The sequence below is a fragment of the Pristis pectinata genome, chromosome 6 (genome assembly GCF_009764475.1).
Source record: "Pristis pectinata isolate sPriPec2 chromosome 6, sPriPec2.1.pri, whole genome shotgun sequence".
Lineage (NCBI taxonomy): Eukaryota > Metazoa > Chordata > Chondrichthyes > Rhinopristiformes > Pristidae > Pristis > Pristis pectinata.
Window position 1 is genome coordinate 15,809,166 of NC_067410.1, and position 17,524 is coordinate 15,826,689.

The 17,524-nt window shown below is 39.5% G+C and overlaps 1 protein-coding gene across 1 annotated transcript in view; it reads left to right on the forward strand.

Moving 5' to 3' along the window:
- LOC127571108 (inter-alpha-trypsin inhibitor heavy chain H3-like) overlaps positions 1-17,524 on the forward strand; it is a 59,468-nt gene that overhangs the window by 24,041 nt on the left and 17,903 nt on the right. Inside the window, exons 15-21 of the mRNA XM_052017174.1 lie at positions 2,987-3,126; positions 3,431-3,588; positions 4,670-4,717; positions 7,634-7,678; positions 8,435-8,479; positions 11,940-11,984; positions 16,600-16,635. Coding sequence (XP_051873134.1) covers positions 2,987-3,126; positions 3,431-3,588; positions 4,670-4,717; positions 7,634-7,678; positions 8,435-8,479; positions 11,940-11,984; positions 16,600-16,635 — 517 coding nt within the window. The remainder of the gene's footprint in view (positions 1-2,986; positions 3,127-3,430; positions 3,589-4,669; positions 4,718-7,633; positions 7,679-8,434; positions 8,480-11,939; positions 11,985-16,599; positions 16,636-17,524) is intronic.

Sequence of the window (17,524 nt, forward strand, 5' to 3'; positions counted from 1 at the left end):
TCGGATCATAGAATAATGGAACACAACGAGGAGCCATCCAACCCATGGTGCCAGTGCTGGCTTTTTGAAAGAATTTCTTCATTACTCCCACTTTCTCAATAGCTTAGAAAGGAGCCCTTTTCAAGTATTTTGGGAATTCTCTTTTGTGTTATAATTGACAAGTCTTGAAAGCATTAACACTTTTCCTATTATTCTTTTGCCAAATGCTTTAAATAAACAATTTGCCATGGGAAAAAATTTCTCTTTGGTTACTGTGTCAAAATCTTCCAACATTTTGAGCAACTTAATCTCAACTCCTCAATATTCTCTGCCCTAAAGAGAATATATCTCGTTTCTCTAGGTTCTGTGGTACCTGAAGTCTTTCATTCTTGGTACGTTTCTATTAAAGTCCCTCTGCAGCCTTGCTCAAAAAGCTTATGATGTGGGTCCAGTCCGGCAGTTTAGAAATAATAGTGATATCGACAGAAGTGGTCCTGAGGAAACAGTGAAAAAACAGGGGGGAATACTCAGCAAGACAGTCAGTATCTATGGAGCTAAAGTAGAGTTAACGTTTCAGATCAATTGCCTTCTTCTGAACTGGAAATATGAGAAAACAAGCATGTTTTAAGCAGCAGAGAAGTGGTGGTAGGTGGGGAGGGGGAGTGGAGGCAAGGCGATAGAGGGCACAGGTGATGGTGAGAATAAAGGGAAAGGGTAAAGAGGACCCAGATGACACAAATTCTATTGACAATCTCGAAGAGAAGGTGGTGAATGTTTGTTACTCATAGCTAATCTGACCCCAAGGAGTGTAAGTAGAGGGAGATAAAAGAGGGGAAAACCAAACCAAAAAATATTGCTGGAACTGTGAGATACAGAACACAGCAGTTTCTGGAAACCTGATGTATAAAGCACAGGACTATAAGTACTCAGCAGGACTGCAAGCAATCTGTGGGAAGAGAAAAAACTGAGTTAATGTTATAGGTTGATGTTTAATTCTGACACTAACAGGAAAGGCTGGTTTATATTACTGAGTCTTGAGGGCTCGGGCTGCAATGTAGCTAGACAGAAGATAAGAGCTGTTCTTCAAAACTACATTAGGCTTTGTTGGAGCAATGATGGAGGCCAAAGGTTAGAGTGGGAGTGGGATGTAGAATGAACACTGGGTTCACTCTTGCAGACTTAAAAGGTGTTCTGCAAAGTCATCACCCAATCTGCACTGCTATCAGATTGATGAACCAATCATCTATTTCACATCCCCTTTCCAGTAGTGCTGCCATGTTCTCAGACTCTGAATTCTACCTCTCTCTGTTATTCCATTATTGTCACTTCAGCATTTTTTGCACTACAATCTTTGCACCATTCCATTGCTTTGTGATCACTGGTATTGGTATTGGTTTATGATTGTCACTTGTACCGAGGTACAGTGAAAAACTTGTCTTGCATACCAATCGTACAGGTCAATTCATTGCACAGTGCAGTTAACGCCCAGTCTACTAGCTAACGTCCAGTCTATTGACAACAAAGTTGATGAACTAAGGGCAAGACTGACCTACCAAAGAGAACTGAAGGACCGCTGTGTGCTAAACATGGCTTACACCTGCTTCACCTGACTGTGCCATTCAACCTGAGGGCTTTTCAATCCATCAAATGGACCGCACTGTGTCCTCAGGCAAAGTTAGGGGAGGAGGGGTCTGCTTCTTAATCAATAACTTGTGGTGCTTGGACTTGACGATCCTGGCGAGCTCCTGCTCACCCAGCCTGGAATATCTAACAGTGAAGTGTCGACCATTCTACCTGCCAAGGGAGTTCACTTCAGCTATCCTGATGGCAGTCTACATCCCACCACTGTATTTGTCATTGTATTTATTATTAACATGCATACTGTTTACTCTGGGAGCTTCATGCGAGCAAGGAATTTCATTGCATGCTGGTGAATTAGACAATAAACATCTGAATCCAGTTTGGTTTCTTTGATGTTGAGGAGACCATATTGTGAGCACCAACGAAGTATGCTGAATTGGAAGAAGAGCAAGTATATCACTGTTTCACCTGGGTGTAGTGTTTGGGACCCTGGATGGTGGTGTGGAAAAGGGAAAGGAGCATGTGTTGTGTATCCTGCAGTTGCATGGGAAAGTGCCATGAGAAGGGCAGGTTGGTAGAGATGGAAGAGTGAATCAGGGAGTTATGGATTTTTCCCCTGAACTCTCCCTTCAGAATACTTTGCAAACAGTGGTTCTGAGTGGGATTTAGAGGGGATCTGAAATGGAACTTGTTCACCCAGAAAGTGGTGAATACCTGGAATACACTGCCTGAGAGAGTGATGAAAGCAGAGTCACTGACAGCATTTAAGAAATGTCCAGACAAGCATTTGAATCGCTTAGATATGGAAGATTACAGGTCAAGTGCTGCAAGGGGGATTAATATGGATGGGTTCCCACTGGTCAGAATAGATATGGTGGGCCAAATGGCCTGTTTCTATTCTGTCTGACTCTATTACTCTAAGTGCATTTGGTTTCATTTCTTTCTTGGACTGATTTTCTATACAATCCCTCAAGAATATAAAAAGGTATTTGAAAAATAATCTTTTCACATCCTCCTGTTATCTCAAATCATACTGTTTTACAGGTAACCATAATAACCAATAAATGCCAAGTCCAAAATCTATAGTGGTATCAGTTACAAGTTAAACTATTTTGGTCACGCTTATTGAGGAATAAGTTTTACAAGCTGGGAAAGTTTTATAAGCTTTGCAGCAACACAAAATATTAATGAATTACCGTCTGCTTAAATGATTGATGTGTATATTCTATCAAATTTATTGTTCAGGTCTTTAAAAATAATTCACAAATGTTTTGCCCAACAAGCAATAAAGAACATGTTGCAATTTAACTCTTTTGCTAACAGTGTAATTAGTTGCAAATTGTGAGAGTATGTAATAGAACAAAGTGTAATTTATTTCCCAAGCTTTGCTTACGAGGTTTAGCCTAACTCCTTATTTCTCCAACAGGGCAATGAGAACCTGATCTTAAAAGCTGACGTGAATATACCAGAGGCTGAGAATATTATTCAACAACAGCAATACATTTTTGGTGACTTTACTGAGCGACTATGGGCTTATTTGACCATACAACAACTCTTAAAGAGGCGGTAAAGTAGAAAGAGCTTGCTACCTGAGGAACTGCATTCTCAAAACAAAATCTAAAAACACACACAATGTTCAACTGTATTTAAAGGACAGCTTAATGTTTTGGTTGTGAACACTTTGTTATCTTCACCTTAACAGTCACTGTCACTATTGCAAACTGGCTCATAATTATTGTAATTTTGTTGTCTATTTGATTCCTTATTGACAAAAATACCAACAATTATTAAAAGCGGTTTCAGAGATGGTAGCAAATATACTTATTGCATTGCATATGCTAGCAAATTAATTTCTACCAACTGTGTTCAGGATTTCTTCAGGTGAAAATGAAGCGAAATACCTAACAGCTAGAATCCTGGAACTTTCACTGAAGTACAGCTTTGTTACACCACTAACATCAATGGTAGTCACAAAACCAGAAGATGCAAAGAATGAAACCCTCGTGGCTGATAAACCGTCAGAAAGTAGTAAGCTTTGAGTAAAACTACCTTCTTCTGCAATTAATCTTTGCCTGGTATTATTATTTTAAAAAGTTACATTTTGTATTAATACATAGATTTAATTGATCAGCTACTTGTGATTTAACAATATTTTTGAACATTTTTAAAGATTTCCATGTCTGTTCCCCATCCCGTACGAAAGGTAACTTGTTTGAAATAAAGTTCAACGAAACTTGATATTTACAATTAGTAAATTCTGAACAAATTGAAGATATTTCGTATTACCATCTGTGGCAAGATCTGTACCTGAAAGGAGTGCAAAGGAAAGGAGTGTAATGCCATGTAACAAAATAGCCACCCAAGCAAACTTTGTGGAATTTGTTAAACAATGTCTCGAGGATCAGAGGTAGAGAGTAAGACGGGGAAGAGCTTATTGTAAAGAGAGAAATGTTTGTCTTCTTTTTATTTGGGTGTAGATTTCCACAGTAGTTTTCACATATACCTGGTATAATTTTTCCAGGAGAGCAGGAAATTTAATCTTGTGACGTCTGCTAAGTAGGGTTATGCTGGATTACATGGGATATATAGCACAGAAATAGGCTATGTCGCCCAACCAATCCATGCCAGCATTTATGCCTCACTCAAGTCTCTTTCCATATTTCTTCATCTAAGTCTATCAAGACTTATGAAGGGCATGCCCTTCACCACAGCTGAATGTACCAGGTAAGAGTGCAGCTGGATTGAGAAATCAGTTGACACAAAATAGCTTGATGGTTTGAAGAGTTTAATTGGAATGGTAAAATATACACAATGGCAGAGAGAGAATTGTGATCAGGTATCTAGTCAAATTTGTAAATGAAGCCATGAATTCAAATAATTGCCACTCTGAGGTGTACAAGATTGGATATTGTTGATCTGTGAGCAGGAAAAGGGGCAGTTACTTAATGCAGAACTCCAGAATTATATTTAAAATGTGATATATACTTGTTCATATTAACATGGTTCTTTAAAAGATACCACAATGCTACTTAAACATTCTATGGACACAGGCTGTTCACAAAACACTTAAATGTGATATAAATAGCCATATATTTTCATTCGCTTTCAGAAAAGGTCAGGCCACAAAGACGACTGCATAACAGAAAAATGACAGCAAGTAAGTTATTTGAAACAAATTTTAATCTTACCTTCAACAGGGACTACTAATCAGAGACAATACCACAGCTGCACTCAGAGGGGACATAATTGAGGGCTTATCCACTGAGTCTATATGGATAGAGTTCAAAAATAATAAAGGTGCAATCACTCTGATGGGATTATACCATGGGCCGCCAATTGCCACTGGGACATTGAGGAACAGATGTGCAGGCAGATTTGGGAAAGGTGCAAAAACATCAGGGTTGTCATAGTGGGTGGTTCCAGCTTTGCCAATATAGATCTCCTTGGCAAGAAGGATTAAAGAGAATCCCAAGGCATTCCATACATACATCAAGAGCAAGAGGATAACTAGGGAGAGAGTAGGACCACACAAGGATAAAGGATGGAATATGTGCTTGGAGGCGGAGGATGTGGGTGAGGTCCTAAATGAGTACTTTGCGTCAGTATTCACCAAGGAGAAGGACATGGAGGAGATCAATGTGGAGCATACTAATACGCTAGGGCATTTTGAGATAAAGGAAGAGGTGGTGTTGGGTCTTTTGAAGAACATTAAGGTGGATAAGTTCCCAGGGTCTGAAGAACATTAACATGGATAAGTCTCCAGGTTATTGAGAGAGGCGAGATTGCTGGGGCCCTGACCAAGATCTTTGTGTCCTCTCTAGCCACAGGTGAGGCCCTGGAGGACTGGCAAGTAGCTAATGTTGTTCCTTTGTCCAAGAAAGGAAACAGAGATAATCCTGGAAATTTTTGACCAGTGGGTCTCACGTCAGTGGTAAGGAAGCTAGGATTTATGAGCATTTGGAAAAACATGGCCTAATAAGGGACAGTCAGCATGGCTTTGTGTGGGGCAGGTCACGTCCTACTAACTTGATTGAGTTTTCTGAGGAGGTGATGAAGGTGATTGATGAAGGTAGAGCAGTGGATGTTGTCTACATAGATTTTAATAAGGCATTCAACAAGGTCCCTCATGATAGGCTCATCCAGAAGATTAAGATGCATGAGATCCAAGGTGACTTGGCTGTTTGGATTCAGAACTGGCTTGCCCGTAGAAGACAGAGGGTAGTGGTCAATGGGACTTATTCTAACTGGAGGTCCATGACTAGTGGTGTTCCGCAGTGGTCCGTACTGGGACCTCTGCTGTTTGTGAGATATATATAAAAATGACTTGGATGAAAACGTAGATGGGTGGGTTAGTAAGTTTGCAGATGACACAAAGATTGGTGGTGTTATGTAGAAGATTGCCAAAGGATACAGCGGGTAATAGATCATTTGCAGATATAGGCAGAGTAATGGCAGATGTAGTTTAATCCAGACAAATGTGAGGTATTGCACTTTGGGAGATCAAATGTAAAGGGAAAATACACAGTTAATGGTGCAACCCTTAACAGCATTGTTTGGGGTCCAAGTCCATAGCTTCCTGAAAGTGGCCGCACAAGTTGATAGGGTAGTAAAGAAGATGTATAGCATGCTTGCCTTTATTAGTTGAGGCACTAAGTTCAAGAGTCAGGAAGTTATGTTGCAGCTTTACAAAATTCTGTTTTGGCCGTATTTCGAATATTGCATAAAATTCTGGTCATCCCATTGTAAGAAGGAAGTGGAAGCTTTAGAGAGGGTGCAGAAGAGTTTACCAGAATGCCGCCTGGATTAGACAGCATGTGCTATAAGGAGAGGTTGGACAAACTTGGATTGTTTCATCTAGAGTGGCGCAGACTGAGGGGAAACCTGATAGAAGTTTATAAAATTATGAGAGGCATAGACACAGCCAGTGTCTTTTTTCTAAGGGCTGAAATATCTAATACTAGAGGGCACGTAGTTAAGGTGAGAGGGGGAAAGTTCAAATGAGATGTGTGGGACTAGTTTTTTTTGACAGAGAGTGGTGGGTGCCTGGAATGCACTGCCAAGGGTGTGGGTGGAGGCAAATTCAACAGAGGCATTTAAGAGGCTCTTAGATAGGCACATGAATATGCAGAGAATGGAGGGATACGGACCATGTGCAGGCAGAAAGGATTAGTTTAATTAGGTGTCATTAAATGAATTGGTTTGGCACAACATCATGTGCTGAAGGGCCTGTTCCTGTGCTGTACTGTTCTACACTCTAACAGAATCAAATTATGGAAGTGGAACATAATGCACAGTCACTGCTATAAAGTACAAGTGACCACATTTCAACCTTTTTTTCCCAGGTAAAATGTGTTAAATAATTTGAGCATAATTTTAACCAATCACTCCCCTATTCATACTGGATTAAGTAGCTATGCAAACAGAAAAGGTAGAGGAAGAGCCAGAAATCCAGATGAAGGAAGTGAACCAAATGAGTGGGAGAGTGAGTGATGGAAGCCACAATATCAGCAGGAGCCAGAAAGGCACAAAATACATTAGCTAAAGTTTGACTTGTGTGAAGGCTCTTAGGAATTGTAATAGGTTCCACGAGTAAGAGTTTTACATGTATGTAATTTGTACCTTGAGAGTAGGAAACAAAATAAGTAAATTTGTCAATTAGTATGGTTATAACTACCTGGAAGGATGTTATCCTAAGAAACCAGTGTGATATGTCATAGAGTAGATGGAAAACAGTACCTTTATAAAGTTTTTTAATCTGTCTACTCAGTTATAATTTGAATTGCTAGCTGCATTGGCAAGAGAGCTTATGCTCCCAATACAACTAATTTAATTTCTTTCAAGAGAAACAGAAGCAGGAATACGCCACTTGGTCCCTTGTACCTGCTCAGTCACTTCTCTTTATTTCTTGATTGCTTTGGTATCCAGGAGATCGTAGATCTCTGTCTTGGCTGTACTCAATATCTGTGAGTTAGAAATTCCAAATATTCACAGCCCTATCAATGAATTATTTCTCTCTATGCTAAATTTTGACCTAAATGGCCAAACTAATTACTTAACAATGTTTATATTTCAGTGGGGACTACACCACAATCTGGACGATTTGGGTCTGCTCGATCAGGTGAGTTTTTCCTCTTATCAAACACTATCTCACGTTGAGGTATTTCTGACAGCAAGAGTTTAAATACAGGAGTTGATTTGTTAAATATATTTTACCTATATTTGGTAAATATAGGTACCTATCGGTTACCTATTGGTACATATTGGTTACCTATATTTACCTATTGTGTGCAGTTCTGGTCACCTAACTATAGGAGGGATATCAGTAAGATTGAAAGAGTGCAGAGAAGATTTACTAGAATGTTGCCGGGTCTTCAGGAGTTGAGTTACAGGGAAAGACTGAACAGGTTAGGACTTTATTCCTTGGAGCATAGAAGAATGAGGGGAGATTTGATAGAGGTTTACAAAATTATGAGGGGTATGTGAGTAGGTTCTTTCCACCTAGATTAGGAGAGATAAGTATGAGAGGACATGGCTTTAGGGTGAAAGGGGAAAGGTTTAGGGGGAACATTAGGGGGAACTTCTTCACTCAGAGAGTGGTGGGAGCGTGGAACGAGCTGCCATCTGACATGGTAGATGTGGGCTCACTCTTAAGTTTTAAGAATAAGTTGGATAGATACATGGATGGGAGAGGTCTGGAGGGTTAAGAACTGGGTGCAGGTCAATGGGACTAGCGGAATAAAGTTTCGGCACAGACTAGAAGGGCCAAATGGCCTGTTTTCTGTGTTGTAGTGTCCTATGGTTCTAATTATTTCTCTCTATGCTAAATTTTGTCCTAAATGGCCAAAATAATTAATAAACAATGTTTATGTTTCAGGGAGGTTTAGATCACACAGTCGATCATTTGGGCCTGCTCGATCAAGTGAGTTTTTCCTCTCATTAAACACTATCTCATGTTGAGGCAGCAAGAAGTTAAGTACAAGAGTTGATTTGTTAAATATATTTTACCTATTATTCCAACAGTTATACTTACTCAGTATCTACTTTAGCTATTTTTAAGACAATATGGGTAGAGCTCAGAAATAAGAAAGGTTCAATTAGTCTGATTTCAACACAGATAATGGATTTCAATACAGATAAGTGTGAGGTGAGAACTTTTGGAAAGTCAAACCAGTGTAGGAATCATACTATGAATGGTAGGGCACTAGGGAGTATAATGGAACAGAGGAACCTAGGAGTACAAGTGCGTAGTTCATTGAAAGCGGCATCACAGGTAGACAGGGTGGTGAAAAGGGCATTTAACACACTGGCCTTCATGTCAGGGCATTATGCTGCAGTTGTATAAGTCATTGTTGAGGCTGCACTTGGACTATTGTGTACAGTTTTGGTCACCTTATTATAGGAAAGCCGTGGTTTAACTGGAAAGGGTGCAAAAAAGATTTACAAGGATGTTGCCAGGACTAGAGGGTCTGAGTTATAGGGAGAGGTTGGTCAGGCTAGGTCTTTATTTCCTTGGAACGTAGGAGAAGGAGGAGCGACCTTACAGAAATGTTTAAAATTATGGGAGGCATAGATAAGGTGGACGGTAACAGTCTTTGCCCTGGGGTAGGGGAGTCCAAAATGAGGGAGCATAGATTTAGGATTAGGGGGGGAAGATTTAAAAGGAACCTGAGGGGCAACTTTTTCATGCAGAGGGTAGTGAGTATATGGAATGATCTGCCAGAAGAAGTGGTTGAAGCAGGTATAATAATATCACATAAGAAGCACTTGAATAGGTACATGGAGGAGAAGGGCTTAGGGGGATATGTGCTGAATGCAGGAAATTGGGACTAGCTGAGCGGGCACCGTGGTCAGCATGGACTCATTGGGCTGAAGGGCCTGTATTGTGCAGTATTGCTTTCTCTCTCTATGATGGGATTATACTATAGGCTTCCCAATAGCCACTGGGATATAGAGGAACAGATATTTTGGCAGATTATGGAAAGATGTAAAAGCAACAGGATTGTCGTAGTGGGTGACTTTAACTTCCCCGATACTAACTGGGACTTCTTTTGGGTAAAAGGCTTAGATTGGGTAGAATTTGTAGGTGCATCAAAGACAGTACGTGGATAGTCCAACTAGAGGAGGGCCCACACTGGACCTTATTTTGGTATATGAGCCAGGCCAGGTGACTGGCCTTTCAGTGGGAGAGCATTTTTGGAACAGTGATCACAACTCCTTAAGTTATAAGATAGTTATGAATAAGGACAAGTCTGGCCCTTGCAGGAGAGTACTAAATTGGGAAAGGAGTCGTTACAAAATTATTAGACAAGAGCAAGGGGGAGTTAATTGGGAGCAGTTGTTATCGGGTAGGTCCGCATCTGACATGTGTAAGTTGTTTAAAGACCAGCTGATCAGAACTCAGGATCAGCATGTTCCAGTACGAAGGAAGGACAATGATGGCAAGGTAAGGGAAACTTAGATGATGAGAGAGAGGTTGAGAATTTAGTCAAAAAGGAAAAGGAAGCATATGTAAGGTTTAGGAAGCTAAAATCAGACTGGGCCTTTGAAGAATATAAAGAAAGCAGGAAAGAACTCATGTTCATGACACAAGGATTGTTGGAGTTGTGCACAGTGAAGAAGGTTGTCAAAGGATACAGCAGAATATAGATCAGTCACAGATATGAGCAGAGAAATGGCAGATGAAGTTTCATCTGGACAAGTATGAGGTGTTGCGCTTTGGGAGGTCAAATGCAAGGAGAAAATATAGAGTTAATAGCAAGACTCTTAACAGCATTGATATACGGAGGGATCTTGGGGTCCTCGTCCATAGCTCCCTGAAAGTGGCCACCCAAGTAGAAAGTAGATAGGGTGGTAAAGAAAGCAAATGTCATGCTTACCTTCATTGGTTGGGGCACTAGGTATAAGAGTAAGGAAGTCATGGTGCAGCTATATAAAACTTTGGTTAGGCTGCACTTGGAGTATTGTGTACATTTCTGGTTGTCCCATTGCAGGAAGGATGTGAAAGCTTTCAAAAGGTTACAGAAAAGGTTTACCAAGATGCTGCCTGGATTAGATGGTATGAGGTATAAGGAGAGATTGGACACACTTGGATTGTTTATTCTGGAACGTCGGGAACTGAGGGGAGATCTGATAGAAGTGTATAAAATTATGAAAGGCATAGATAGGGTAGAGAGTGAGAATCTTTATCCCAGGTTAGAAATGTCAAATACTAGAGGACATGCATTTAAGATGATAATGAAAGTTTAAGAGAGAAATGCAGGGCAAATTCTTTACACGGTGGTAGATGCCCGGAACAGGCTGCCAGGGGTAGTGCAGGAAGCAGATACAATTGTGGCATTTAAACAACTTTTCAACAGACACATAAATATGCAGGGAATGGTGGGATATCTATCGTGCAGGCAGAAGTGATTTAGTTTAATTTGGCATCATGTTCGACACAGACATTGTGGACCGAAGGGCCTGTTCCCTTGCTGTACTGTTTAATATTCAATGTTCTAGGGGATTAGGAGGGCCAAAAGGGGCCATGAAATGTTCTTGGCAAATAGGACTAAAGAGAATTCCAAGGCATTTTATACTTACTTTAAAAACAAGAGGATAACTAGGGAGAAGGTAGGACCACTCAAGGATAAAGGAGAGAATGTATGCTTGGAGTCAAGGGATGTGGACAAGGTACTAAATGACTACTTTGCATTGGTATTCACCATGGAGAAGGACATGAATGATAGTATGAGCAGGGTGAAGCATGCTGATCTGCTAGGGCATTTTGGGATCAAGAAGGAGGTGGTGCTGGGTCTCTTGAAGACCACTAAGGTGGAGGAAGGAAGTCATGTCGCAGCTCTATGAAACTTTGGTTAGGCCGCACACAGAATATTGTGTAAAATTCTGGTCACCCCATTACAGGAAGAATGTGGGGCCTTCAGAAAGGTTACAGAAGATGTTTATCAGGATATTGCCTGGATTAGAGGGTATGAGCTGTAAGGAGAGATTGGACATTGATGGCTGAAGGGAGACCTGATAGAAGTTTATAAAATTATGAGACACAGTGATAGGGTAGATAGTCAGAATTCTTTTCCCAGGGTAGAAATGTCTAATACTAGAGGACATACATTTAGGGTGAGGGGGGAAAGTCTAAAGGAGATGTGCAGGACAAGGATTTTATACAGGAAGTGGTGGGAGCCTGGAACAGGTTGCCGGGTTTAGTGGTGGAAGCAGATATGATAATGAAATTTAAGAGGGTTTTAAATAGACACATGAATCCACAGGGAATGGAGGGATATGGATCAGTACTGGCAGAAGAGATTTAGTTTAATTTGGCATCATGTTTGGCTCAGACATCATTGGCCTAAAAGCCTGTTCCTGTGCTCTACTATTCTACGTAGGCAGACCCTTGAAGGCTGAAAGTAAAACATCAGCAGCTACACAATGTGAGTTATTAAAAAAATATATAATACTCCTGAAAAAATGAGTGTTTAAATGCAAAAATGTATTCATCAAATATAAATCATCTTTTCAATCCAAGCAGTTTTCGTTTTATCCTTAATTATTTTAAAAAGCTGTTACCTTATTAATTGGCACACCTGATAAATCTACTATTCCCATGTTATCCAAAATATGAACAGGGAATGGAAAGATCCCATGACTTTATACATTGACACAAGGACTGGCTATGTAAGCGCTCCTTGGAATTGTAAACAGTTGTATGATGAAAGAGTTTTAAGTGTGGGTTGTTTGTACTTTAAATTGGGAGCATGAAAAGTTGTTCAGATTGAAATGATAAAGTATTAGGAAGGAGGTTATCCTTGGGATTTTGTAAAATGCATCACAGTTTTGTTGGGAGAAAGAAAATATTTGAAATTTCTATGAGTTTAATCAGCATTTTAAACAATGATATGATTTGCTACTTTGTTAAAAATTGAACTGGTACCTGTGTATAGGGCAGTGAGTCAAGAAAATGAGGCAAAGAAAATTGCTTGAGGAATTTGATCTGATTATTTTGTGGTATTTTCTGTTTATCATTAGTAGCATGAGAGAAAATCTGCTCCTTAGGTTTCTCCTGCTTACACACTTCTGCCATGTGTCAGGTGTGGTGCATTGAGAGGCATCTCTTTAAGAAATAGAGCGTGGCCTGCAGCAGTTGTGCCCAGAATTTGGTAATTAGTCATAAAGTCATTGAGTCATACAAAGATACAACACAGAAACAGGCCCTTTGGCCCACCAAGCCTATGCTGACCATCAACCAGCCATTTACACTACATTAATCCCACTCTTTATTCTCCTGCTAGAACCTACCACTAACTACACATTAAGGGTAATTTACAGTGGCGAATTAATCTACCAACCCCATGACTTTGGGATGTGGAAGGAAACCAGAGTACCTGAAGGAAACCCATGTAGTCATGGGGAGAACATACAAACTCCCCACAGACAGCACTGGAGGTCAGGATTGAACCCGGGTCACTTGTGCTGTGAGGCAGTGGCTCAACTAGCTGTGCCACCCACAGTAATTCTGATGAAGGGTCTTCAAGCCGAAATGTTACCCGTTTCTCTTTCAATAGATGCTGCCTGACCTCATTGTTACCTGCATTTTCTGTTTTTATTTCAGACTTCCAGTATTTGCAGTTTTTTTTAAACTTCCATTGGTAATTAGTTGTCAGTTGATGCTTGACAAAAGATTGTGTTGGTTAAGCTCTACTTCAGCTGTATGTTCATTCAAGTAGCTTTGAGGAAACCCTTGCATGCAATACTTGGTGACAAGGATGAGGTGTTGTAGTATGAGAGCCCAGCAGGGTAGTGATCCAGCATTAGAGGAAAAGAGAACAGAATTGAAGACAAAAGGTACTGCAGATACTGAAATCTGGAACGAAAAACACAACACTGGAAGAACTCAGGGCCAGGCAGCATCTGTGGAGGCAAAAGATGTAAGTCAACACTTCAGGTTGAGACGCTGCATCGGGACTGACTCACTGAGTTCTTCCACCATTCTGTTTTTTTGTAAGAGAATAAAATTCTTTGAGTTAGGGCATTTGTGGAGGGGAGACAGCTTTGGCATGAAACCAGCAGCTCAAGATAGGAAGGCAATGGACATGTGATATAGAAAGACAGGAGGCCTTGCTCCAGAAGGCTGGATGTTACAGATGCAGGTCTTCGAAAAATATTATAAAGCTGAAGACAGTAGTCCTTGTACATCTCAGAGGCAGGAAGGTGACGCGGACAGTACCTTTGGGAGAGTGAAAGAGTAATCAATATGCACATAGATACAGTTGCAAATTGTTCAATTGTAGACTGAGGCGTTCATTAGCACCAACTTCCACTCTTGCAGAATAAGACAGTTGTGTGGACCTCTCCAGGATGAGAGAAATTATCTTTTGGGTTAGCATCATAGTTGTACAGCACAGAAACACTAATCCCATTTGCCCGCATTAGGTCCTTATCCTTCTATGCCTTGCCTATTTAAGTGCCTGTCAAAATTCTTCTTAAATATAATGATTGCATTTGACTCTACGGCCTTCTCTGGCGGCAAGTTCCAGATATCAATCACTCTTCATATAAACTAAACTTTCCCCTCAAGTCCCATTTTAAAAACCCTTCATCTCATTTGAAACCTCTGCCCTCTTTCTTTTGTCAGCCCTACCATGGGAAAAAGATTCTGACTATTTACCCTACCTATGAATCTTAAATACCTCTATCAGGTGACCCTTCAGGCTCCTTTGCTCCAGGGAAAGCTCAAGTCCTCCAATCCAGGCAACATCCTGGCGAATTTCCTCTGCACTCTCTCCAGCCCAAACACATCCTTCCTATAGAGCGGTAACCTGAACTACACACAATTTACCAAGTGCGGTCTAACCAATGTTTTGTAAAACATTGCAACATAACAGTCCAACTTTTATATTCTGTCCCGACCTATGAAGGCAAGCACTACACCTATTTGACTTCCCACAATGCATCACCTAAGCTTTGGTTGAGGTAGAAATAGAAGAGTCCACCTGCCTATCAGTATTGATGCATTGTTGCATCCAGACACTGGTAGTTAGTCGTTAGTTGATGACTTGAATAAAGGAGGTGATGGTTAATCTCTGCCTCAGTGTGAATACATGCTCATTACATCCGACTTTGAGAAATTCACAGGCAAAACACAAGATGAACCATTTTAACTGAGTAAGATGCTTGATTATTTCAAATAAACACTCATGTTAAATTATCAATCTAAAACTACTGAAAAGATATGACTTCCATGCTTAGAGAGGGAATAACTTGAACTTCTTTTGTGACTTGATTACACATTGGTTCATGTATGTTTATCTGCAGACATTGTAATGAACCACTTTAATTAAATTTTCATTTAGTCAGTCATGCTTGATTGGTTCAAATAAGCAGTCATCTGTAAAACTGGGACTCATTTTTATCCCAAATATGGGCTTCTTTGTCAAATACAAGTCACTTGAAAAGTTAGAAACCCCTGAAAATGGCATGACCACCATGCTTAGAGAGAAAATAAATTGAATTATTTTAGTTACTTGCTTACACAGTGATGCATGTGTGTTCATCTGCACTATTGCAATGAGATTGACTTCTAGGATGAAAACTTGACAATTTGTCATTTTGCATCATTGTATTAATATACCCTTCTTATCTGGCCTTTAACCTTTAAAAGGTGTGAAAGAATTGTGTTTAATGTGAACTATTTTCCAGACTATTGATCTGGTCAAATGAGTTCAAATGTCACCATGCAAGTTGGGAAATTCAAGTCAGCAAAGAGACCTGGAATAAAAATGCCAATATTAGTAATGTAATTGCTTAACTGTACATTTGAACATGGAGTTGTTTTGCAGAGCTGTTACATGCTCAGGCTATTCAGTAGTGTTTTGTAGTTCTTAATGGGGATCTGACACTACTGAATATAGTTTAATCTGTTGACTGTTGGTTTTCATTGTTCTTTTTCCAAACCACCAAACATACGAAGCTAATAATTTGGTCCAATGCCATTCTATAATCATATCACTCTTAAATTACATAATCATAGATGTAAATAGTCCAACTAATTATGGAGGTGTATTTCATTTTAAAGGAAAGGAATTGTTGTGTCTGCATGGAGAATGCTTTAAAGAACTTAATTGTATCATATGGTATAACTCTGATAAATGGTTGTGTCCAGACATCAGTTAGTCAATGCCTTGAATAAAGAAAATGCTGGTTAATATTAACCTCAGCATGCATGCATCTTCGTTACATCAGTCTTAAGGAAACTCACAGGCATAATGTAAGGTGAACTGTTTTAATTGATTTACATTTAGACAATCAGACACCTGATTGGTTCAAATAAGCAGTCATCTGTTATGCTACCAATTCTGATTAATATTTTTGATCCTATGGGTTTAAGGCATGATGCCCTTGAACCACAATATATCACAAGAGTGATCAAATTATTCCACTTTATTTGCAACACACCTCATTCTATACAGCTATTAATTATATTCAAAATGTGATTTAAAAACTTGGACACAACACAGTTCCTTAAAATTGAGAGACCTCCACACCATCAACATTCTATGACCACATGCTAGACACAGATCTCTTACAAGAACAGATCTCCAACAGAACCAATTTCTAGAAGCAGATTGCACTGCACAGTTATTGTCTCAGTGTGTTTAATGTATACGTCCAAGGCCATTACCTTCCATTTTAAAAAATATATGCTACAAAAGTTGTGCATCACTATAATCCATCAGTCCCCATGTCTTAAATAAAAAAAAACTACAGATGCTGGAAATCTGAAATAAAAACAGCAAATGGTGGAAACTCTCAGCAGTTCAGACATCTGTGGAAAGAGAAACAGTGTTAACATTTCAGGTCAAAATCCCTTCATTGGAATGGTCTCCAAGTTATACAGGATTAAGAAGCTGTGAACAGGAGAAACAATAATGTAATAAGTATTTTAATATTACATAATTCTTAATGTTTTGCTGAACTCAATTCCAACAATATTCTGTTGTCACATTGTTCTTAAGCTATACAAAATTTTATAACTCTTTCCTGATTCAGCTGACTTGCTGGTTCGGAGTCAACCATTTCATTCAGGTAAGTGTATAATATCATAGATGTAAATAGTTCAATTAATTGGTCAAATGTATTTAAATTTAAACTGGAAGCAAGTATGGTTTTTATATGTGGAGTGCTTTTACAAATTATTCTGCCAGATACTGGTAGTTAATAGTCAATAACCTGGATAAAGGTTGTGTTAATTAATCTGTACTTCAGTGTAAATGCACCTTCATTATATCAGTCTTAAGAAAGCTCACAGGCACAACACTGTAGGGATAGGGATAAGTGTCACGGTGAGGTCAGCTTGGCACCATCTTCTCTACTGTGTGGTCTGAAAACATCTTCCATTTCCCTTTTGTTTTATTGACCAGTCTAAAAATATTCATGCTGCCCTGTACAGCTATCATGTAATTTATGCATGAAACTGATAGGCAAAACAAAAGATCAGCTGATCCAGCTTTCCTAAATGCATCTTTCCTATAGTGCAGCAACTTGAACTACACCCAATACTCCAAGTGCGGTCTAACAAGGCACAGGCCTTCTTCACCATCATATCTACCTGCGTTACCACTTTTGGGGAACTATGAACTTGAAGCTCAATGTCCCTCTATTCATCAACATTCTTTAGTGTCCTATCAATTAATGTATATATCCTACACTTAGACTTCCCACAATGCATCAACTAAGCTTTGGTTGTGGTGGAAATAGAGTCCACCTGCCTATCAGTATTGATGCATTGTTGCATCCAGACACTGGTAGTTATTTGTTAGCTGATGACTTGAATAAAGCAGGAGATTTTTTTTTTTATTCCAAAATAAACTTTATTCGTTTAAAAAAAACTATGTACAACAATAAAACAGTGCAAACCTTTACATTCATGTACAGATCAATCATTAGTGTTACCTTTTTATTTATATACAAACAC